A 24,645-nucleotide genomic window follows, 5' to 3' on the forward strand; every position below is an offset into this window, starting at 1 on the left:
AGTCACATTTTTGAGCCATTCTATTTTCTTTTTGATCGGGGAAAAAACAATATTAAAGAGTGTGTAGAGATTAGTGACCGTTAATCTATAGTTATTCAGATATCGTGAGATGCGGTCGGGAGTGATGTAGGTTTCAGAAAAACATTTTCTTTATCGTGCCAACGTTTCGATCTTTTATTGAGATCATCTTCAGGGCCTGGGATTTCAAANATGTAAACATTGTTTGTAAATCCCAGGCCCTGAAGATGATCTCAATAAAAGATCGAAACGTTGGCACGATAAAGAAAATGTTTTTCTGAAACCTACATCACTCCCGACCGCATCTCACGATATCTGAATAAATATTAAAGAGATTGTTCATCGAAAAATATTTAAAATTGTTAGATGTAGATTAGTTAAAGCACAAAGAAATCTTTTTTTTTACTAAGCAATTTTAAGTAATTCTTAATGAAATCATTATTGATTATGTAATCTATGATTAAACTTCTTTTCAGGGCTAAAAAAGACAAAAGTTTGAAATCACTTGGTAGACCAATTAGCAAATTAGCAAGAAAGGCTGATGCGATGATCAAATTACAAAATTAACTAATTATGAAATGTATACATGGAAAAAAAAAATAGTCCTAATTTATTTTGTGCCTTTTAGGCGCTTGTGAAATTGATGAACAACCAAGATTAGAAATCCATTCGATAAGTTGTAACATTTTCAGACTCTCTCAAGTATAAATTAAGTCTTAGATACATATTGTAACTTAATCAATCAAGGTGATAATTCTAAAGTAGTAATGATTGAGGCAAAATATATTAAAAAACATTGTACTTTTGTAAGATGATGTGGTTGTGATGCTACAAAATAGATAAATTAAAGTATAAAGTAATTTTCAGTTCCTGACAAATACTTTTTATCATGGCTACTCAGTTTACTTGCTATTTTTTAGTATAAATAGATTAAAATAAAATATAACATTCAACCCAATATTGAAGGGTGGGTGGTCGTAATGGTTTAGGTGGTGACAGAAAGCTGTAAGTTCAGGTGTCGGGTTCGAATCTGGCACTGTATTTGGGCTTTTTTCAAAAATTGTTGGGATATGACTTCTGCTGTTGAGAATCCCCATTTAAAATAAATAAATAAAAATAAGTGTATTTTAATAGTTGTATGAGTCATGATTAAATTTGAATTGCTCCAAGAAAAGGGATGGGATTTTAAGATCCATGCCCGAGAGAATATCCCTCAATCAGTCTGATTATAATTTTTTAAAATTTGCCTGATTCCTTTTTTTAATACTATTATCTTTAAATAATCAAGGACAATAAAATTGATTTGTGAACAGGATAAACTTTTTTCGTCATCTCTGCCTTGAAATTTTGCCAAGTGACCCCCTATCCCCTGGATACTATACGCAACTATAGTATGCTCTTAGATCACTATGTGCATGACATGACAACAAAATATGTTTGCAGGTTGCACATCACAGGTGTTAGGTGACCCTTGCTGATCCTACAATGCCCTATTTTCAACTTAATCAGGACAACCTACTCCCCTTTTCTCGCAGGTTAAACTTATTTACACAGACATTCACATTTTATACACTATTTACAAGTGAGGAAACACCCCCGTTTCTCTTAAAAAGCAGAATAGGGGATCCAACATCTGACTTGCTCACCCGAGTACCGTTTTTATGTCGGGGTTCAAGCCTACTTGCTCCCTGTAGGGGGCCAAGGCACGGCACTCCTCGACAAGATGAGATACACTGAGCAACCTTTCTCTACAAGCGGGCCTGGGACTTATTAATATTGAGAGAGAGAGCCCATTTTGATCAGGCCAGGATGGCATTTAGGTCCTCTTGGATTATGTGTGATTGAGATTTGAAAGTCATGAGGTGAAAAGGAGAGAAAGTCATTCAAGTAGAGGCGATAAGTGCAATATTTAAAGATATTTGGAAGATCATTTAAAGAATAAGGCGGATAAAGTGGAGCCTTGAGAAACACCAGTAATAATAACTGTTATATATGTTTTCATTAAACAAAAAATTGGATGATGAAATATTAAAATTTGAGATTAATATTTTTGTCAAAGTTAACAAGTCTATTTTCTTTTATAAATAATGAATGACAAGCAAATTTAATAGTATTTATAAAATTCTGTTGGGATTAATAAATAAATAGTGCTAAGAAACGCATAAATTATGTGAAATTATAATATATTAGATAATAAATTTTCTTAGTTTTTGTATATTTTCATTTATACAAGTATTGAATGCAATAAAGTATATATTTTATTAATGAAATATATTTCAAATATTTTTTAATGTATTATGTATTTATATTAATTAATAAATACTTTTTATTTACTTTTTCCTGTGAGTAAAAGAGCTTTTATGTGTCTAAAAAGCGGAATGGTTTAAAGTAAAGGCAAAGTTATTTTAAACAACAAACAATAGAGATAGGTCATTGAGAATACGTGAACGTATGCAAAGTTTTGCTTATTACCAGCACGTATTAGTAAATTACGCCAGTCTTTCAATCCAGAAATAGTTGATTTTTTTTCCAATTAAACTGTATCACGATACGTGCTCGGATGAAAGTGATTCGGTGCTTGAGGAACGAGAGAGAGAGAGAGAGGAGAAAAAATTTGGCTTGTAAAAAGGTGATTGGGTGGCTGACCTTGGGCATGGTCTTCCCTCCTCAGTTCACACCTGAATGCTATTGTCCATGGTACATCTAGGAATGCAGCCCCTGTACTTAGCAATCTTGTCACACTTGGGCCACAACAGTATCTCTTCAGACACCTCACAGTCATGTACACCCGACTATTGAGTCTTCAATATTTTTTCTTTACAAAAGAATTCATTAAATCACATGAATTTTTTGAATGTTTCGTGTTTAATTAGTGATTTTACTTGTAATGGGTGTTATATTAAATAGTTACACAAAATTACAGTGTTATTTTTAGTGTTTTTTGCATTATTTGTTTAGAAACAAAAATTAAAAAAAAAAAAATTTACGAGTTAAATTAAAAATGGTTCGAGTTTTAAATATTTCTGATGCTCATGTACATCTACATTATTCTGCTCGGAGATTTAGGGATCATCTAGTGAGACACATAGAGAAAAAGGAAAACGACGATAAAAAGGTACTGCACAGGGAATAATTTTTTTTACGTTCTAAATCATTTCAACATGTTATTACGCATATTAATGAGCCAGACAAACGCCCAGAGAGATAGGAAGTTGTTTTATCACTCTGGGAATACACAAAGGGGTGGATGGCAACAGATGGCTTCTGAATCTTAATGATCCCCTGTATTGTATTAGCTCTGAAACAATCGTCAGTCAAGTACATTTGCTTGTAAACGTAGTTTCAGAAAATGTTTTGAAATGCTCAAGTTCTGCCCAAACTCTTATAGCTACATCAAGCGTACGGTTGGTTTTATTTAGTTGAAAGCTTGTTTTGAACTAAATCATCATTTATTAATACTTTTTACTACTGTTATTAAATAATTTAACTGTTCATTGACATCGATTTTTTATGGTTTTGTTATTTTTTTGTATGAATGCATTAGCCAACTGAGATTTTTTTAAATAATTCAAAATAGCATTTCAATTTTTCATTTTTATACTTACAATTAAAAACTATTTTATTATTATCATAGATTTCAAGTGCTATTCTTCATAATCCTTTTTTTTATTGAAAGAAATTTTGATTTTAGCAAAAAAATACAAATCAGTAACTTTTAAAGTTATACGTTTAATATTTACAGTATATTGAAATTTTTTACATTAATTTTTCATTTAACAGATAGTAAAGTTTTTAAAACATATTTTATTTTTCATTTAAATTTGCGATTCTTAAAAAAAAAGTTCAACGTACTTTTCATAAATAGAATTTGGCTATTGAACCGATTGTCATATCAAACAAATTTACCTTTTTAAAAATAAACTACCCGCTGAACATGTATGGGTTTGAATATAAGAAAAGTAAATAAACCATTAACTAAGGATCTGTGAACAATTGATATTATAATGAATCATAAAAAATAATTTGTTTATAGATTTATTCTTGGCATCTTATAGAATAGTTGCATTATTTTATTATTTTTTATAAAACAGATAGTAATTTTTACCATTTTTTGTATCAATCTGTTTACGAATACGGTTAATATTCTATCTGTAAACATAAAAAAAATAAATCGTCATATTTCTTGTTAAATATATTCAAATATAAATGGTATAAATTTATATTAAAATGTTAATATAACGGTCTGAATGTAGGATTAATTGAAATTTACATTTTAGGTAAACCCAGGTAGCAAAGCCGAACTGAAAGGGGTTAGAGAAGGAGACCTGATTACTTCTATAAACGGTCAATCTACAAAATGTTTGACTAATTCGGAATCTCATGCCCTTTTAAGGACTGTTAAAGAAAATTTGAGACTGGGATTAAATGAGTAAGTTTAATTAATTAGCTGAGAGATTATTTTTATTTATAAAAAAAAAAATTAATTTCTCCCACTTTGTTATCTTTTTGTATTGTTGTTTTACCGTAAAAAGTCAAATGGATTGTGGTAGGCATTCCAAACTGTACTTTTTTTGTATCTGTGGCAAGATGATTGAAGATATCGCTACAATTGCATCCGTGAGAATATCACGGGCTTGTTTGGTACCTCTATTATCCTGTACATTTTCAGTTTGTCACGCCTTCCATTCTTCCATCGCATACACCTCCAAAACGAGACTTTTTTTCCGGGGAAAATTTTTCTTCTTCCTCTTTATCTGTTTATTTCCTTTATTTTTTTATTTATTTTTTTTGTTTCTTACACCTTTTTCAGAGATAAAAATTCATCTCCTAGGAGAAGATCAAAGGAAATTAAATGTAAGTTGCATGACAAAAACCATTGCATGGTCGAAAGGTGGGATTTTATTCTAGAAATTTAATCAAAGTAGAAAAAAAAGCATTATATTAATTTTAAGAAATAACGTTTTCAAGCAATAAGTCTGCTACTTGCTACATCCACACGTACCTCTACCCAGCAAACCATAGCTATTATAATTACCGTAATTGCACTCTGACATCACCACACAGGTCAAAAGATGAGGCCTTGCCTTAGCTTGAATTCCACACCATCTCCGTGAGTCATTCAACTTCTCTTGTGTACTGATCTAATTTTTTCCCTTTGTATAGCACACTCACAACTTTTATTTAACAGCTTTTAGATGTAATACAAACAATAACTTAGCATAAAATAGTAGCACAAATAAATGCATTGTTTTGTTATGTTTATAAATTAGGAATTTCACATGCCTATAAAAATATTAACATTATTATAACTTAAAATATATTCTTAGAGTTTGAATGGGAAAATAATGATTCAACAATTGTACTTTTTTAAATGTTTATTTCTCATTATTTTATGATGGTAACAGTAATGTATAAATAGACTTGGATTTATAAAAGTAATACAAATTTTGCATTTGTTAAGCATTAAAATTCTACGATTACATTTTAAAATCAGATATTATACTGCCATGTTTCTTTTTGCTTTCAAATTTCTTTCTATTAAAGCAATAATTTTTTTAATAATTAAGGTAATTAATAAAACCTAGATTATTTTGCAACTTTTCACTTGTTTCTTCAAAAAAGTTGAAGAATTAGTTTTAGTATTTAGTTTATTTATTTATTTTTTTAATGTATTTTACTTCCGAAAATTTCGTTTTTTTTTTTAAATCTTGTAAAGCGTTTCCAACTTTATTTTTTAGTAGAAACATTTCAAGGCTCTTTCTGCCTCCTCTCAGTATATTTTTTTAAGTGTCAACAAACAGCTCAAAACAAAATAACTTCTAGGTTCAGGTATTATACCTGCCAGTATTTCTTTTTTCTTTCAAATTTCTTTCTTTTAAAGCAATAATTTTTGACTAAGGGAATTAATAAAGCCTAGATTATTTTGCCACTTTTCATTTGTTTCTTAAAAAAGTTGAAGAATTAGTTTTAGTATTTAGTTTATTTATTTATTTTTTTAATGCATTTTACTTCCGAAAATTTCGTTTTTTTTATATTTTCCAACTTTATTTTTTAGTTGAAGCATTTCAAGGCTCTTTCTGCCTCTGCTCAGTATATTTTTTATTTTAAGTGTCAAAAAACAACTCAAAACTTTTTATTTTTTTATTTTATTTATTTTTTATTTTTTTTAAACCTCCTTTAGTTTGATCGAATAAACCTGCTGCACTAGAAAATTTTGATTTGGTAGATTAGGCTTGGCAATTTGTTGCATAAAATATTTTGCGGATCAGATTTTGCTGATATTTTATAGCACAAGAAATAAAATCAATAAACACTATTTAATGACCAAATAAAATTTAAAAACTAAGTTTTATTTCTAAATTACTTAAAAGCTAAAGCTTTCTTGCTAATTTTGTGTAAATATTTTTATGCTGTTTACAAACTATATTGATATGCTTATAGCTTACCTACATTTTAACTTTGCAAACCAGTTAATAATTTATGTTAATTAATTGTGAATAAGTTTTTGGTCATTGTTTCATTTTCTGGAAGTTGTAAAATGTTTTAAAATTATACAAGAATTTAATTCCTTAAGAATATTACTGATTCAAATAAATTTTCATTAATAATTAGCATGTAGTCTTGACCTCAAAAGACCAGGAATGTTGTGAATATGAATTAGAATTGTATGACCTATTATGTAGGGAGTGTTTTTATGCTTGAGTGATCTTAAATTGTTGAAATAAAGGGAGTGGCAAAAGCACCCAGTCTTAGTCTTCTCCTTGTGAAACCGGTGTCTCGACGAGCATAAAATCAGTTTCTGTTTTGATACGGTTTAGTTTAGACAGACATGAAATTTTTGAAATGTGGCTTCTTGCCCTGTGGAAAATTGACATGCTATAGATTTTTTCGAAATTTGAACTGTTCAAAGTTAGACCGTTCTCTGGCTTGCGGTTCACCTTCGCTGAGCCGCAGGCTTAGGTTAAAGCGTGTAAACCGTCGGAGATGTAACAAATCAGGTAATTTCCCAATCAAATCGATTCGAGTAACAAACTTGTTGATGTTTGGATATGCAAAGTGTACAAGTCGAACCTTTATCTGATTGACCTTGCATCTAGGAAGTACATTATGTGATCCCAGGGGTGAATGTGACTAATTTAATTGAAACCTTATTTCCTCAACCCAATTTATCACACAGTAGTAGTAGTACTATATGAACGGTGCTCTTAATATTGTTTTTCCAAATGTCGTTCATAAATAAATAATCACTTTTATTTTCTCTATTAAAAAAAAATCAATTAAAACTCTTTAATCATTAACTAAATTATTCACTAATAATAGACAACAAAAAAGCCCGCTATCTTTCAACTAATTATATCATTGATTTTTATTAATAACCAAAATAATAAATCATCAAATCTATTCATAATGTAGATAATTTTTGGAGATTAAGATTACTGATTGATTTTTTCTCTCTTGTCCTGCAGGATCACAAGTTCGATTCTGTCGTATCCTTGCAGTTCAGTGAAATTTTCAACAAACTATGCATAGTTTAAAAAAAATATAAATGTGCAAATTTAAATTATTTATTTTTAAATCTGTAAATTCTACTTTTATAGAATGAGGTCAGAACCGATAATTTGACAATTAGTGAAGCTTCACGCGACAATTGTGACCGCTTAATTTTAAGTGGGTTACTTTTGAGGTCATTTAACAAACGTAGAGTTGTGAAATTATTTTTGGGTGTTTAAAGCTATTTTTTTTATTAACTATTAGCAAAATGTTTAGTTAAAAAACAAATTAAAATTTTGGTTCCTATGCTTGAATTGGGTTTAGTGGTGAATATGATACACCATTTTATAATCAAACTTTTATGGTCTTGGAATTTAATGATTTTATTAAAGAATAATGTTAATTCACATGACATATTAGTCAGTATATTTATTTTCCAGGGGAAAAAATAGAAAATTTTAGGGTAACTTTAAAAACCAGTTTTGAGATATTTTTTGATTTGTCAATGTCCACAACCCTTTTGGTAATGAAGATTACTGGGCAAAAATGCAGACATTTTTAGGGTAATTTTAAAAGGCAGCCTTGCGTTATTTTTTAGATATATATTCCTTCAACACTCTTTACACCAATTAAAAAACCAAACTGAGAGTCGGTGGGGACTACTCAATATTTTGCAATTGGCTGGCTCTCTCATTGTACATTCTCGCCAATAAATACATTCACTCTCAACACATGCTAGATAGTATTACATCATCCAAAAAATTGGAACAGTGGACTCAGATATTCTCAAGCATGATTCTCATATCGGGGATTCTCTTGCGTTATTTTGGGTTTGTCATTTTCCAACCCTTTTGGTTATAAAATTACTGAAAATAAAATTAAAATGCAGACCGTTTTAGGGTAATCTTAAAAGGAAATCTTGTGTTATGTTGAGTTTGTCAATTTCCAAAGCTTTAGGTGATGAAGATTACAGAAAAAAATCAGACTTTTTAGGGTACTCTTAAAAGGCAGTCTTGTGATATTTTGGGTTTGTCAATTTCCAAAGCTTTAGGTGATGAAGATTACAGAAAAAAATGCAGGCTTTTACGGTAATTTTAAAAAGCAGTCTTGTGTTTTTTTTTAGGTTTGTCAATTTCCAAAACTTTTGTTGATGAAGATTACTGAAAATAAAATAAAAATGCAGACATTTTTGGGGGTAATCTTAAAAGGCAATCTTGTGTTATTTTACATTTGTGATTTTTCTAAACCTAGCACGTTGTATTTCTCAATTTGTAGTAGTTTAACAACCGGAATTATTTATTTTTGGGTCTTTTGTGTGACACAAATGATATTTAAAGCTATTTTTGTTGTAAAGAAATAGAAACAATTTTTATGAAAAGTAAAAAAAAATCAGTTCCTATCATCTTAAATTGTGGTTAAAGGTGAATATGATATTCGATTTGATAATCAAACTTTTATGATCTTGGAATTTATTTATTAATTAATAATGTACATTTCCACGCTAATGTAATAAAATGACACAGACATGTCTGTAAATTTATTTTCAAGGGAAAAAAATTTAGGGTAATCTTAAAAAGCAGTCTTGGGATATTTTGTGGATTTGTCAATGTCCACAACACTTTTGGTAATAAAGATTACTGGGCAAAAATGCAGACATTTTTAGGGCAATTTTAAAAGGCACCTTGTGTTATTTTTTAGATTTGTCAATTTATAATAGTTTAACAGCCGGTTTTTGTCTTGAATTCCGACACGAACACGTGTGAGGTTAGTGTTAATCTCATTCGAAAATAGTCATTTCTGTTTTCCCACTGCGGTGGGAAAATAATCGGTTTTGGGAGCGGGTGCAAAATTGAATCGGCGTGAACTGGAATATACATCTAGAGTGTATGCCTTCGGACCGGGGTGCTTCAGTTTTCAATGGAAACCACCGACCGCAGAAGCCGCTGGAGAATGCGGCCAGCCGACTTGGCCAGAATTTCACAGTTCGTCCCTTTCATTTTCTATTTAGTTATTTCATTTTTAAACTATTACTAGTTGGTATTTTTAGAAACGGATTTTTATCTGTGTGAACGTGAAAATCCGTTTACAAAAATCTTCAACTTAGTGTCAAACATTTTTACTATTCATTTCCCCGCGAAGTTTCAACTAGAATAGCTTAAAGAGATCTAGAATAAGCGGCAAGTGTTCAATTAAGTTAATTACATACGAAATGTTCGCATAAACGCTATTGAAATTCATACGGTACCGGCATTGGGTCACTTAACGGGCCCGTCTTCATCTGCAAGTGTTCAACACGAGTTTAACCTTTTTTTTCATTAGAGTTCGTGGTCCGATTGACCGAATAATTTTTTTCAATTAGTTAATCTTTATGCAAGGTATTGGTTGAGATAAAAAGTCAGTATCACGAGCGGGATTCGAACCCACGACCCTCAGCTCAATACGCCGCTGTTCTAACCACTTGAGCGATAGCAGGGGCTTATTGAGCTGAGGGTCGTGGGTTCGAATCCTGCTCGTTACACTGACTTTTTTTATCTCAACCAATACCTTGCATAAAGATTAACTTTTCTTTCAATTTATACAAAAGCTTAGCCTTTTATAATGTTTCGAGTTTGTCTAGATTATGTCGGTACAGCGTTGATTTTGTCTAACCCCCTTGCATTTGTATGTGGTTTTCAGCATATATTTTTCTCACAAAACTTTTTGTTGGTAATAACGCTAGAGAATTAAATTGAATTTTTTTAATTATCAAAAATATATAAGATAACATGAATTATACAGCATAAAAGGGAAAGCTTCATGATGCGCAAAAGTTGTTGCGTGTTGAAGGAAAAAAAAACGCAAACGGCGAAATATACAGGATGTCCCATGAACAGACGTCAAAATTTCAGTAGATATCAAATTGAAATTAAAAAAGTCCCTATTTTTCCAAGTCGGAATTCTCAATTGTATCCGACATATTTCTCTTTTGTAACACCCTACTCTTAACAATTTTTTATTTTAAGTCTTTCCTATCTCATAAAATACATAACCTACCGTAACTTAGATTCCACATCGAATCCACAAGAGCATCGAAAACCCCATGAAATTCATTTATGTTTCAAAATCACTAGAACACTTTTTAAAGAGCTTTCCTAAAGCTTAGAGGGTTTGCAACTCGTGTATGATTTATAAACTTAAACTTAACTTATCCTGAAATCCTATCTAACCGACCGCTGCTTCAGAGCGAGAGCGCCGAGTTCTAGGAAGTTAGACAGAAACAAACCGGCGCCCCACAAGGGAGCATCCTCGGTCCATCCTTTATATCATATAAACTGCTGACCTACCTACACATCCTACTACGGACGATACCGGAATTTTGCCCTCTAACACGAATCCTATCCAAGCTATGTCCAACATTCAAGATCATCTTGAGCTTATACGCCTATGATAAATACAGGTAGATAGCGAGAACTCTGCAAATGGTTGTATGTATGCAAATGTGCGGATTTGAGCTTATATAAACTAAATCCAAAAATATATACTATAAATTTTTAAATAAGCAGTTATAAAAAACAAAACAATAGTTAAACAGTCACTATATTCCGTTAAATAACATGAGCAGAATAATCATTAAATAAATCAGTAATTTACTTAGTAAATAGTGCTTTAGTAATTTGTACATATTCTGGTAGGTTGACTGATGATAGACAGATTTACTTAAAACTTTTTGGAAGCTTTTATTTTACTTCCGTAAAGAAATGTGAAGACAGCCCTTGCACCTCTTCCAACCAAATTTCAAGTAACGTAGATATTTGTACGTATCTGCTGGAACCAGTGGCAAGGCATAAATATTTATTCTACACAATTAGCAGTTTTTTTTTATGTTGGTTTGGCACGTGTGACTCCACGACAGACAGGAAAAAAGAGTAGCGTGGGTTTTATAGTCATATTATAGACCATTAGTTCTTTTTGTTCATACCATACTCTATTCTATATATAAAATACGCTAACCAACAGTTTTGAGCCGTTTTATTCTCAGGACAAGTCGATTTTTGTTCTATTGTGAGTACTAGTTGGGGACGTTGATTTTCAACTTCTTCAGAAGTGGTTTATCTCATAATTTAACTCGGAATACCTCAATGAACCTCTAAGAGGAACAATAGAGCGCAATGCCATCAGATAATAAGCCTAGTAGTAAAATAATAATAATATATATATGGAGAATAGCATGAGACCCAATATTCAGCCTAGTGTTTATATTGAAGGGGGATGAGAGAGAAATTGCTGAGCGAAACGTGAATTCTTTTAGTGATTAAAATGTACATATTTAACGAGATAATTTTGAAAATTATATTCAATTATACTTAATCAACCCAATATGCTATATAATGAAAAAGACCTTTTATAGATCAGGAGGAGGTATGTGCGATTTTTTGTAGGTAAATCCTTCGGTTGATTAATTTATGTCAAAAGAATAGATGGACCAGATTTTTCATCTTTCCGAATGTTTGTATCTTTTTTGTTTTTATTTTCCAAAGTGAAAAGTGAACCTTGTCGTTACGCCAGATTTGAAAGCTTTTAAGGTCCGGGCAGATTAGATTTCACGACCGAACTTTAGGAAAATTCAGTTAATCTCCGATCAGAATTGTTTTATGGAATTTTCATCGATTCAGCAAAGATTAATCAGTGGAAACAACTCTCATTGTTCTTTACATAGAGAAGATATCGAATGAAAAGAAATTAAAAGTGACTCACATTGAAACAAAACTTAGCTATATTCTTTCGTTGTGCATGCATGTTTGGATCGTATTTTCTCGCATTTTTTAAAATAATTTTTACTAAAACTGAAAGGCAACTTGGCTAACATGAATCCTCTCTATTCTATTTTAATCATGAATATTTCTTTTTTTATGTAGGATAATTATTAGTGTAAATGTTCATGTGTGTTGGTGGGCGTGAGTGTGTTGTTTCTTTTGTGTATATGTTTAGGAATTTCTTTTTGATATGAACCTTGCCGTAGTTGAAATGAAGAGGTAAATTTCGAATCATGCTGACCATTTCTATGCAGTTTTCCTTGCCAAAAACATGGAAATATTTTAGATAAAATATCAAGTAAATATGTTAATAAAAAAGGTAACATGGGATTAAAATATCCCATCGCATTAATTTCAATGGGTATTTTTCTATGCTAAAAAATTTAAACGCATATCATTGATATTTATATAGAAAAAATCAATTTATATGACCTATCAAAAGTACAAAGTGTAACAGATTTTTGTCCCCCTGGTATCGTTTCTTGTAAAACCGTTGAGAAACCGAGATTAGGAACTGTTTTCAGCGTGAATCTTCTGTTTTTAAGAGTCGAAAGGCGGTTTTAACCATTCACACCCTCTCCACCAAACCGATCGAATTCACGCCTACTCAGTCTGAGTCGTCCCGGGTCAAAGATACATTCTATTTATACTAGGTCAACAGGAGGATATATATTTGTTTTGGATAATATCGCCACTTCGCAACATTTCCCTCCTTTGCGTTCTGTTTGTTGTTTCGTCGAACTTTTTATTTTTATGTGTGTTCCTCTCTTCCATGTATGTCGAACTGTCCTGTCGGGATTCGTCGATTCATAAATTTTACAAAAGTCTGTTACAGCTCCCAGATCGAAAGTTGTCGCTATGTTTTCATAGCTCCTTTTTGGAGATGGGGCTTTGAATTTGAACTTTGCAGAAGTCTGTTTTTGTTATTCGATGTTTTGTATATACTTAAATAATTGAAAGTAATATGTTTTTCCCGGTTTTATGATTTATGACTTGCCTTGATTCTTAATAAAACGAATAGTCAGAATTTAAAATTGACCACTTTTAGTGAGGATGTGGAAAAATTATTAGGTCGATATCCTAAAATGCTAGTTTCTCATTTGTGCTAGTTTCTCATTCACTTTGAGGGAGTAAAAATACTTTGATTGAATATATAAAAAATATATTTTGCATTGTATAAATTCACTTTTCCACATCCAAAATGTAATTGTTATATGTAAACAATGTTTGTAAATCCCAGGCCCTGAAGATGATCTCAATAAAGATCGAAACGTTGGCACGACAAAGAAAATGTTTTTCTGAAACCTACATCACACCAGACCGCATCTCACGATTTCTAAATAAATATCGATTAAGGGTCACTAATCACCACACATTTCTCATTTGTACTCAGATTGTCAACAGAATACCAAAACATACAATACATATTTATACAAACATAGAAGTCTGGTCATATTCACTTCTTCGGGGTATTCGATATTCCTCGGGGCTTGGTCGAACCCATTCCATTCTTGCTAATAATTACTTTTACCCCAGACATCGTACTCTAACCCCAGAGTACTCGGTATTCCTTGGGGCGTGGTTGAACCCTTTTCATTCTTGCCAATAACTTTCTTTTACCCACAGACTTCACACATCCCACTGTATTCGATATTCCTCTGGGTAATTGGGGATAGCTCCCTCCTAAATTACATTCACATACCAGACTTCCTTCACACTACTCGAGAGTATTCGATATTCCTAGGAGTAATTGCGGTTAAGCCCTCTCCCATTCGCACTAATAAATTATTTTTACATACCAGACTTCGTTTACACTACCGCAAAGTATTTGATATTCTTGGTGGTATTTAGGCATAACCCCCACCATTCGCACTAATAAATTATTTTTACATACCAGACTTCGTTTACACTACCTCAGAGTATTTGATATTCTTGGTGGTATTTAGGCATAGCCCCCACCATTCGAGCTAATAAATTACATTCACACACCAGACTTCTTTCACATTACCCCAGAGTATTCGATATTCCTGGTGGTATTTATGCATAGCCCCCACCATTCGATCTAATAAATTACTTCACTACTTTCGTGGTCCGCTTGACCAATTAATACATGACAATTAATTAAGGCTTTTAGTTGAGATGAAAAAAAGTTAATGGCACGAGAGGGATTCGAACCCATGACCTTCGGATAGATACGCCGCTGCTCTACCACCTGAGCTATCGTGATGTCCGAGCGGATCGAGGTCACGATAGCTCAGGTGGGAGAGCAGCGGCGTATCTAGCCGAAGGTCGTGAGTTCGAATCCCTCTCGTGCCATTAACTTTTTTTCATCTCAACTAAAAACCTTAATTAATTGTGTAATAAATTACATTCACACACCAGACTTCTTTCACACTACCCCAAAGTATTTGATATTCCTGGTGGTATTAGGCATAGCCCTCACCATTCGCGCTAATAAATTACATTCACACTCCAGACTTTGTTCCCACTATCCCAGTCTACTAGATTTTCCTCGGAGTTAAGATAGACCCCAGCTGTAAGATTCTACTTTATTAACGCTATGTTTTATCACGACATTTTTACGCATCTTGGTTAGTGAAAATCTTCAAACAAAAACAGGCTCTGAATGCCGTTTATCATGCTATTTTGTTGTCAACAACACAATTTCTGCACAAACGTGTCTGCATTTAACGAACATTTTATTGTTTATTTTTGTTTATTGTTTATTGTTTGTTTTATGTTTTTATTATTTGGCACCTTTGAGATTCTTTGCCTTCCCTTTTCTAGCCATTCTCCGTGGACCAGGAACTTCTTTCTTAACCTGCCACAGTTTGGCAAAGTTATTACTATTTTTACGAGTTTACGAGCCCAGGTTTTTTTTTCTCTCAGCCCCCATTCCTTTTGCTATATTTGAAATTAACCTTTTTAAATCAGGAGAACGTACAGGTAGGAATCGTGGTGTCTTCTGGCGACCCCATTTTAGAAAAAAAAAAAAAAAAAATCAAGCCCTAATCCCCAGGGATTACGATGGTTTACGAGTAATTTTCATTTACCCTTGGTCCATAAATCAAGTTAGATCCTTATTGTTTCAACTCTATTATTGGAAACGATGAAATTGCCTGCGTAAATCATGTTGACCAATTGGTCAGCTCTAAGCTACACAAAGCTCTATAAACCAATAAATTGTCTTCTATTTTAATTTAAAATTATCTCGGTCATATTCGCATAAACTGGTTTGTTGTGTTGTGCCCATGCCTGACCGATGAAATTAATAAGCCAGACCTTATTATTACAATACAGCGATAGGCTCGTAATTAGTAATAAAATTAATTATCTTTATTTTATGAAGATATCGAATTGCAATGCGTCACATGAATGATAAATTTGATTAAAGTTTACGAAAAAATATTTACAAAATGGGGGTGTTCGAATCATCAAAATCCTAATTGAAATTTGTTTAAATTTTGAACTTTATGCTGTTATTTAATTGGTTAAATTACAAAGGAGTGGTTTTTATTAATAAGCTCTTTTCAAAGATTTTACATATTTGACATAAAATCTTTATTTTTACTTTAACGTTTAATTTCATAATGTTAAATATAAGCCTTTATGCTTATTGGCCAAAATTTTCATTTTTTTCTCACTGTTTGTGTTTGTTTACCTTTTCTAAGTTGATGAACGTTGATGCTAAGTTTACCAATTAGGACTTTACATCACAGATATACTTAGACCTGGAGGATGTTTTTCAGTTCTTCCCGTTTTCAACGCTAAGAACATCCGTTGGACTTAGGCCAATTCCGAGGTCCAGATCCGATTTGTATTTTGCTCGTATTGGACCCTAGAATTGGAATTTCCCTCGAAAGGTTTTTGCATCTTGAAGTTGGGGGGGGGGTATTCTTAAGATCCATAAGCTTCCAATCCATAAGATTAGTTTATTCTGTAATTTTGCCTCGTAAAACTCTAAATCAGTTCGAATCCCTGAGATATTTGCCAATGTGAAATCGATTTTGGAATGCGTCACAAAAGGGACAGCGCATTTTTAAAACAGTTGAAACTCCTGTGTACAGGCCATGTTATTTCAGAAGTCGGACGAAGACAAAGTTCTCAAATTAACATGAAAATAAACACAAGAGATGGCATTTTTTGGACAAGGAAGCCGTTTGAAACATTTTCTTTTCAGTTATCAATTAAATTTCTGCGTCAAAAAATACGCATTGTAATAATAAAATAAAAATGTATTGAGGTAATTATGAAGATATCCAGGAACAAAATATTTATTTAATTAATAAAATACAGTTCAGAAAAAACAACAAAAAAACAACAAGTGTTTTCATAAAAATATTACGTTGAATCGGCACTAGATTACTTTGGGCCCATATATACTCGCAAGGTCCTCACTGAAGATGGCGTAAAGCCGAATGGGATTTACTAACACAAAAATACCGCGAGTACAAATAGTGCCGGTTCAACAGGTGTTAACCGAGGCGTGTATGTCTGTATCTTCAACTTTTTGTGGTGTTTGTGTTTGTTTGCCCATTATTCGTCATCTTCACTTATTGCTGTCTCTATCCTTCTTTCACAATATATTTATCTATGTATACCATGTCTACTTTCAACTCTCTAATCTCTTTGTCTTTTCCTGTTTTACGTTCTTTTTGTCCTTCCCTCTCTTCTTATCTCTCTCTTCCTCTTTCTTTTTATTATTTCTCTTTCTATTTTTGATTCTATCCTCACATGCATCTCTAACCGACTCATTCTATTTTATTCTTTTCTACTCCCCTTTTTATATTCCTCCCTCTCTCTATCTTATTCTGACAAAATGAATGTTGAGGTCGTTGTAGACAGTGAGGTCAGTGACGTAGTAAGGAGCTTTGACAATTTGTCTGATCACTTTTGATTGGAAGGATTGGATCCGCTGGATGTTAGTTTAGTTTTGACGGTCAAGACAGCTTTCGGTTCTAGAAGTCTTACCAGTTGTCCAAGTCTTGTGTTAACTTGCTGTCTCTTAAATCTCTTAATTCCACGCCAGTCTGCTGTCAAGTTATCCTAAGTATTTGATTTGAATGGAAGTCGGTATCTTCGTTGTTGATATGGAGGGCAAAACTGTTTTTTCAATGTGAACACAGTACATTTTTCTTCATTCAGTATTTTCCATTTTTTGCAACCAATCGATAACCTCACGTTTCTTGGAGGTAGCATGAATAGGATTCGAGGAGGACAAAATTGAGTAGGTGGTGATATGTATTAGGGTGTTAGGTAGGTCAGCGGTATAAATGGTATAAAGTATGGGACCTAGAATGCTCCCTTGTGGAACGCCGGCTTGTATCTGACTTCCGAGAGCCCTTGCTGCACCTCACTCTGAACCATCGTTTATATAGGATTTCAGGATAAAGCAATAATGATAAAAAAAAGTAAATATAAACCCCTAAACATTTTGCATAACTGAAAAGCATTTTTCACCCTGAAATAGTGATTTTTTTTCACAATTAAAATTTAACCCATAGGAATAAATGTTAATTTTTTTCTGGGCGATGACATGTTTTTCTAAAGGAGAGAATTATTAATAATTACCTTAATTATTAATAATTAAATAAATCTGCAACTGGATTCCTAGATGATTTTTCGTAAATGAGGTACAGAATTTTTCTCATTGGTATGATAGATATCATAATATGAGATGATTAGACCTAGATAGGTCTATATTGAAAAAGAAATGTCTTTATCAGCTTCGTAGTCTTTTCCTAGCTACTTATTGTAGGGCAGTAGTTTCTTCTAGTTATAGTAAACATTGGTCATATGTTGAGCATATTTAAGCATAGCATTTAACAACTTCTGTTAAGTAGAATGTCTTCTTAATCCCATTAGGTTTTTCCTTCCTAGTTTCTCAGTTGGGTTCTTTTTTTTAACGAAAAAAGTTGGACCTATGTGTTGTTCCGATGCTCTTTTTTTAAGTTAGTACGCCTTTTTTCATTATTACCTAAAATAGCACGTTTTTTCTTTTAAATCTTCTTTACCTTTTATTGAGATTCTTTTTCTTTCTTACTGTCTTTTTATTTTATTTATTATACTTAATTTTTGCTGATAAAATTCACTCCATTTGTAAACTTCATCAGTATATCAATATACAAAAAGAAAAGTGGGTAACAGTTTATTCTCTTAATCAACTGGAAATAAAGCAACGCAACGGGGCGTAAAGCCTCTCCCTGCTTATATCCTTTACGTTGCGACGTCCAAATCAGATCCAAATCACATTGAAAAATACCGATTTGATTTTTTTCTGTAAAACTTGGATTGGTGTTCAAAAATTGCTGAGTGAAGTATAAAAAAAATCAATGGAAGCTTTTTTATATTTTATGTTGAATATTTTGTAAGCATAAGGAATTTTTGGATTACAAGTTAATTTCTGAGGTCCTTTGGACTGGATCTGTTTTGTGGTTTTCGAACAAATTCGGTCCGTTCTCGCTGCTTTTGGTATGCATATCAGCTTTTCACCATCATCCGTGTATTTTTTCTTTCTGTCGGATTTTTTTTCGACCGTAAAACATGAATCGTTTTCTTTGTTTGCCGATGTCTTTGGATTTGGTCTTGGTTATTTCTATTCGTATACAAAATCACACAGACTCACCATTGAAGATGGCGAAAGGCGTTCTACAGACACAGACTAGGATAAGCGTTCCAGGATGTTCAAAAAAGTTCGTCACGTTGCAGACCTCAAGAAGAAAACCCACAATTTTCCTCTTAGTCAATGTTTCAACCATTTAAAAAATTGTATAAGTAAAATATCATATTTCAATTTCCTTTATTGTCATGGTCGGCCCTGAGATGATTCATCGTCGGTCCAGAGCTCCAGAGACCGTGATTTCGAATGAGCCTAGTGCTATGGATCGTTGGGAAGGGTGGTCGACAAAAAAAAAGAAGGTATAGAGAAGCGATTACCTTGGATTTCGACCAGGCTCGCCTCACTGATCACGTTTTTATGCTCGGCGCACGTTTCTAACGAACGGATTCGAATATTGAAAAAGAATCGGAATAAAGAATGCTCACCCTGGGTGTTATTTGTTTAAACATTGCACTACTTTTCTTTTAAACATAATTGAAGGCTTAAACTATCATACATTTATGAGAAAACAATGCTTTGCGACTATGGCAGATTGCTAAAATAAATTATGTTCTTTGATTCGGCAGTGGTCCTTTTTTTCCTTTAATTAATCCTTCCTTTTGTATTTATTATGATCATTAAGTTGATTATTGTAACGAGGATTGTAATGAGTCTGGTTTTCTTTGTTTACTATACGTGGAGCATACTCACAATGAAGCTTTTATAGATTTTCTAATTTTAACCTCTGTAAATTCAATTTCTATTTCTAGATTTCGACATTTCGTTCCTTCTTTACTATCTTCTATTGTTGGAATAGGTCTTGTCGATTATAAACTTTTATTTAAAAAAAAAAACTTAAATTTTGATCATGAAATATTTGCGGTGACCGTGGTGTTCGAGAGGTTAGGGCGTCCGTATATTTGCAACTTCTGTGGGTTCGAATCCGGGCATAGCCTTTGGAATTTTATTTGACATTAATTTGTATAAAGTGTAAAATGGTTCTCATAGATTCAATGCAGAATGTGAGACATCCCAACCGTTTCCAAGAGCTGCAGAAGCACGGTGTGAATTGGTATGGCTTTCAAAAGCCGCAGAATCGTGTGGTATATTTCAACGGTTTTCACTGCAGAAGTTCACGATTCTTCTATCAAATCTTCAACGATTTTTTTTCTCGCTAAACGAATCGATTGCGACGAATAGCGGATATTTCAACCCAAACACAAGACATGACAGTGCCAAGACAACAATGACTCACTAAGTCCGTTTGAATACTAAAATCCAAAACTTCCACCCAGTTAGAAAGGATAGACGTTCTGGTTATAAAATAAAAGCTTTGCTTAACCACGAAAATGTTCCTGCACATCAAGGTAATATTTCACGACTGGTCGTTTCACAATTCTTTGAAATATAGTTGGAACTTTTCCCTCGTTTTGTTTGGTTTCATTTTCTTTCTCGCGTTGTAATGTTACTAATTTCTTTTCAGCTTTTTCCAGCCAAGTTATGATCAGACAAGCCAAGGTCAATTAAATTATTTTGGTTTCACATCGATTTATTAAAAGAAAGACACTTTAGAGGGGGGAAGGTTGGGTTATTGAAGAAATGGATTTTAGAAAGATTTATCAGAAAATAAGAAATAAATGTTAAAGGTGCGAGATTTCATCTAAACAAAACAGCTAGGTCAAACGGACCAGGATGATCACAAACTACCAAATTACAAAGTTGCTTGGTGGAAAAATTTCTGATAGTTCGGATGATTGATCAAAAACATGACCAGTCACCATCAAATTCTATGGATTTCAGAGCGATTTATTCACAGAAATACACTTTAGAGGGCGAAGGTTTTGCAAAATATTCAACAAATGGATTTTAGAAAGATTTATCAGAAAATAAGAAATAAACTGTTTAAGGTGCGAGATTTCGTCTAAACAAAACAGCTAGGACAAGCGGACCAGGATGATCATAAACTACCAAATTACAAAGTAGCTTAGTTCATAATTCACTAGGTTTCGGGGCCCGCTTGACCATTTAATATAATTCAATTGATTACGGTTTTTAGTTGAGATAAAAAAGTCAGTGTCACGAGCGGGATTCGAACCCACAACCTTCGGCTTGATACGCCGCTACTCTACTGAGCTATCGTGACCTCAAGAAATCGTGAGGGTAGCTCAACTGGAAGAGTAGCGGCGTATCAAGCCGAAGGTCGTAGGTTCGAATCCCGCTCGTGACACTGACTTTTTTATCTCAACTAAAAACCGTAATCAATTAGTGGATAAATTTATGATAGTTCAGATAATCAGGAAACCGGTTTTAAAGACATCCATCAGAAAATAATCAGTTTTACGTATACTCTATTTTTTGTTGTGTCAGAAGCGTTCCGGCTTCTCGCCATCTTCAGAGCTGAGCCTTTGTTATTCGTTCATAAAATCTTGCAGACGCAACACTGAAGAATGCGAGGAGGACGTGTCTGAAACCAAAAGTGATCGGAAACGACCAAAATACAGGTTCATCAGATCCCAGACCCGTAAGAGGAAATCTCACATTAAATGTTTAATTTTCGAGATTTACTGATTTTTAAACAAGCCATAAAATTATTTTGAAATAGGGACATTTAGTACTGTGTAGTGATTAGTGACCGTTTGTCGATGATTATTCAGAAATCGTAAGATGCAGTCTAGTGTGATGTAGGTTTCCGAAAAACATTTTCTTTATCGTGCCATGTTTCGATCTTTATTGAGATCATCTTCAGCGCCTGGGATTTACAAACATTGTTTAAATTTAACAAATACATGTAGGATGGGGCAACAAGTCAATTTGTACAATGCAAATATATATATAATTTTTTTTATATTCCTGAAGATGATCTCAATAAAGCTTGAAACGTGGCACGATAAAGAAAATGTTTTTCTGAAACCTACATCACGCCAGACCGCATCTCACGATTTCTGAATAAACATTTAGTAAAATTGATTATCTACAGGATTATCTACAGAAATATTCACGTCTGTTCGCAGGACACTGTATTTCTCATTTTTTTGTTATTTTTCACAAAAAATAACTTTTATTAGCACACGACCGTTAATTTGTAGCGCATCGTGACGCTTTTCCTTTGATGTTGTATTCGTAATATTTTATGAGTAAGGAGGCTTTATGAGTAAAAGTTGTGCAAAGTTGAAAGAACTACAATTGAGGATCGAACTATTGACGTTGTTCACTGGACACCCTGTATCTATTATAAAAAGGTTTATTGTTTATTGTCACAATAATCAAATAAAAACAACCGAATTTAATTAAAGGAATGATATTTTATTGCGACTTTATTCGTTCAGGCTTTTGTACAACGTGATCAACTTTTTTCCCACGGCGGTTTCATTTTATTATCCACCGGTTTTGAGAAATTTCAATAAATCAAGTTCCCGTTTCCTGGAACGTTTTTATTGCTGCATTCTGAACCGCCTTTTTCCGTCCTTCAGATTATTTCAAAAGACTCTGGGACAAATAAAGCTGTGGTAGAGGTTGAAAGACGATTCTACGCTATAATAACACTACAATATGTGCCAAGTTTCCGTTTATTTAAGCTAACGTAAAATAGGTTAAAAAGTTATAAATTCTTGGATAAAGCAGGGAGGTGAATCAGATTTAAATTGTCCTTAATGGGATGGTGGTCAAAAAAATTCAAAATTGGTCAGAAATACTTGTTTTTGTACATCCGCCGTTCTCCGTGTCAAATTATAGCGGGCGTAACGAACTCTGACCCATCTACTCTTTTACCTGGATATAAAAATTAATGGATCTCGGCCAATTCTATTAAAAGTTAGCAATATATTCTAGTGAGAAAGATTTAGATGTGAACTAATCATGTTTTATATTGATTGTGTACACTTTCCAGCATATACCAACAAATTTTGACAACATAAATTTAACTTAGAGAAGAAATGCTTAATACTTATGCTATTTCAAAAGAAACCCTCGTTTCGTAGGCCAAAGCGATTTTTTAAAAAGAGTTATTCGTCGTCTTTTATTCCTCGTTACTTCTATATTTGTCAATGCATAAAGAAAAATGGATCTTGACAGAATAAATACTTGAAAATTTGGACTTTTAACTACGGTCAACTTTTTTGAGAAAATCCTTCCTTACGAATCACTGATCTTCCAATCTTTTTCCCAGGTCAATAAACGTTCGTAGGTTTAATTAGTCCCAACGAATAAAAACGATTTATTATCAATTCTATAAAGTAATTTGACGAAAAATATATTAACCAATTTTAGAAAAATTTTGCCTTTCATATTCTAAAACCCAATCATAATAATTGGCGATTGGCACAATTTTTGATAGATTGCCTGATGTATAATTTATTTTTTCGTGAGATTTTTTAGTTAGGTCTTTTTCATTCATCTTGATAAGCCTATCCTCCCTACTTTATTTAGACACAACACGAAATTTTGCAAAATCAACATTTATTACTTATTTTCTGCTAAATCTTTCTAAAATCCATTTCCTCACTATTTTGCAAAACTTTCAGCCTCTAAAGTGTATTTCTGCGAATAAATCGCCGTGAAATCAATTGGAATTGATAGCGATTGTTCTGTTTTTTGATCAGTCCGAAATTTTCTATCAAATGTTGTGTAATTTGGTAGTGCCCATCATCCTGGTCCGCCTATCCTCGCTGTTTTGTTTAGACGACACGAAATCTCGCATATTAAACAATTATTTCTTATTTTCTGCTAAATCTTTCTAAAATCAATTTCCTGACTATTTTGCAAAACTTTCAGCCTCTAAAGTGTATTTCTGCGAATAAATCGCCGCGAAATCAATTGAAATTGATGACGATTGTCCCTATTTTTGATCAATACGAAATTTTCTACCAACTGTTTTGTAATTTGGTAGTTTCTGATCGTCCTGGTCCGCCTATCCTCGCTGTTTTCTTATCACGAAATATCGCAAATTCAACATTTATTGTGAGATTTCCTCTTAGGGTGTGAGGTGTGGTGTCTGATGAACTTGTAGTTTCGACGTTTCCGATCACTTTTGTTGTTAGACATGGTCTTGCATTCTTCAGTGTTTCGTCTATAAAATTTGATGAAGAAGTGGCCCAGCCTCAGCATTGAAGAGGGCAAAAAGCCCGAACGTGTCTGATACCCAAAGCCAATGAGTATATGTAAAATTGCTTATTTTCTGATGACTCTCTATAAAACCTTTTCACCATTCTATTATGTAATTGGGTAGTGTCTGATCATCCTGGTCCGCCTATCCTCGCTGTTTTGTTTTGTTATCTAGAAATATCGAAAATTCAACATTTATATGAGATTTCCTCTTGGGGTCTGAGATCTGGTGTCTGATGAACTTGTAGTTTCGACGTTTCCGGCCACTTTTGTTGTTAAACATGGTCTTGCATTCTTCAGTGTTTCGTCTATAAAATTGTATGAAGAAGTGGCACAGTCTCAGCATTGAAGAGGGCAAAAAGCCCGAACGTGTCTGATACCCAAAACCAACGAGTATATGTAAAATTGCTTATTTTCTGATGACTCTCTATAAAACCTTTTCGCCATTCTATTATGTAATTCGGTAGTTTCTGATCATCCTGGTCCGCCTATCCTCGCTGTTTTGTTAAGAAATCTGTAAAATTCTCCAATTAAATATTTATTGTGAGATTTCCTCTTGGGGTCTAATGTCTGGGGTTTGATGAACTTGTAGTTTGGCAGTTTGGTCTGTCAGACCCGTTCATCTCGCATTCTTCAATGTCGTGA

At 33.0% G+C, this 24,645-nt stretch overlaps 1 protein-coding gene across 9 annotated transcripts in view; it reads left to right on the top strand.

The window, feature by feature from the left end:
- The window catches only part of LOC106674093, a 66,097-nt gene that overhangs the window by 11,948 nt on the left and 29,504 nt on the right, over positions 1-24,645 (top strand). For 6 of the 9 annotated variants that reach the window (XM_024230355.1, XM_024230354.1, XM_024230351.1 and 3 more), the window contains 2 exons: positions 4,296-4,447; positions 4,829-4,872. In XM_024230355.1, the coding sequence (XP_024086123.1) occupies positions 4,296-4,447; positions 4,829-4,872 (196 nt within the window). Of the gene's footprint in view, positions 1-3,324; positions 3,423-4,295; positions 4,448-4,828; positions 4,873-9,283; positions 9,492-24,645 lie in introns of those variants that run through there. The other 3 variants (XM_014406571.2, XM_014406574.2, XM_014406575.2) reach the window with 3 other exon arrangements.

Source organism: Cimex lectularius, unplaced genomic scaffold (genome assembly GCF_000648675.2).
Source record: "Cimex lectularius strain Harlan isolate CLEC.00 unplaced genomic scaffold, Clec_2.1 scaffold91, whole genome shotgun sequence".
NCBI classification, from domain to species: domain Eukaryota; kingdom Metazoa; phylum Arthropoda; class Insecta; order Hemiptera; family Cimicidae; genus Cimex; species Cimex lectularius.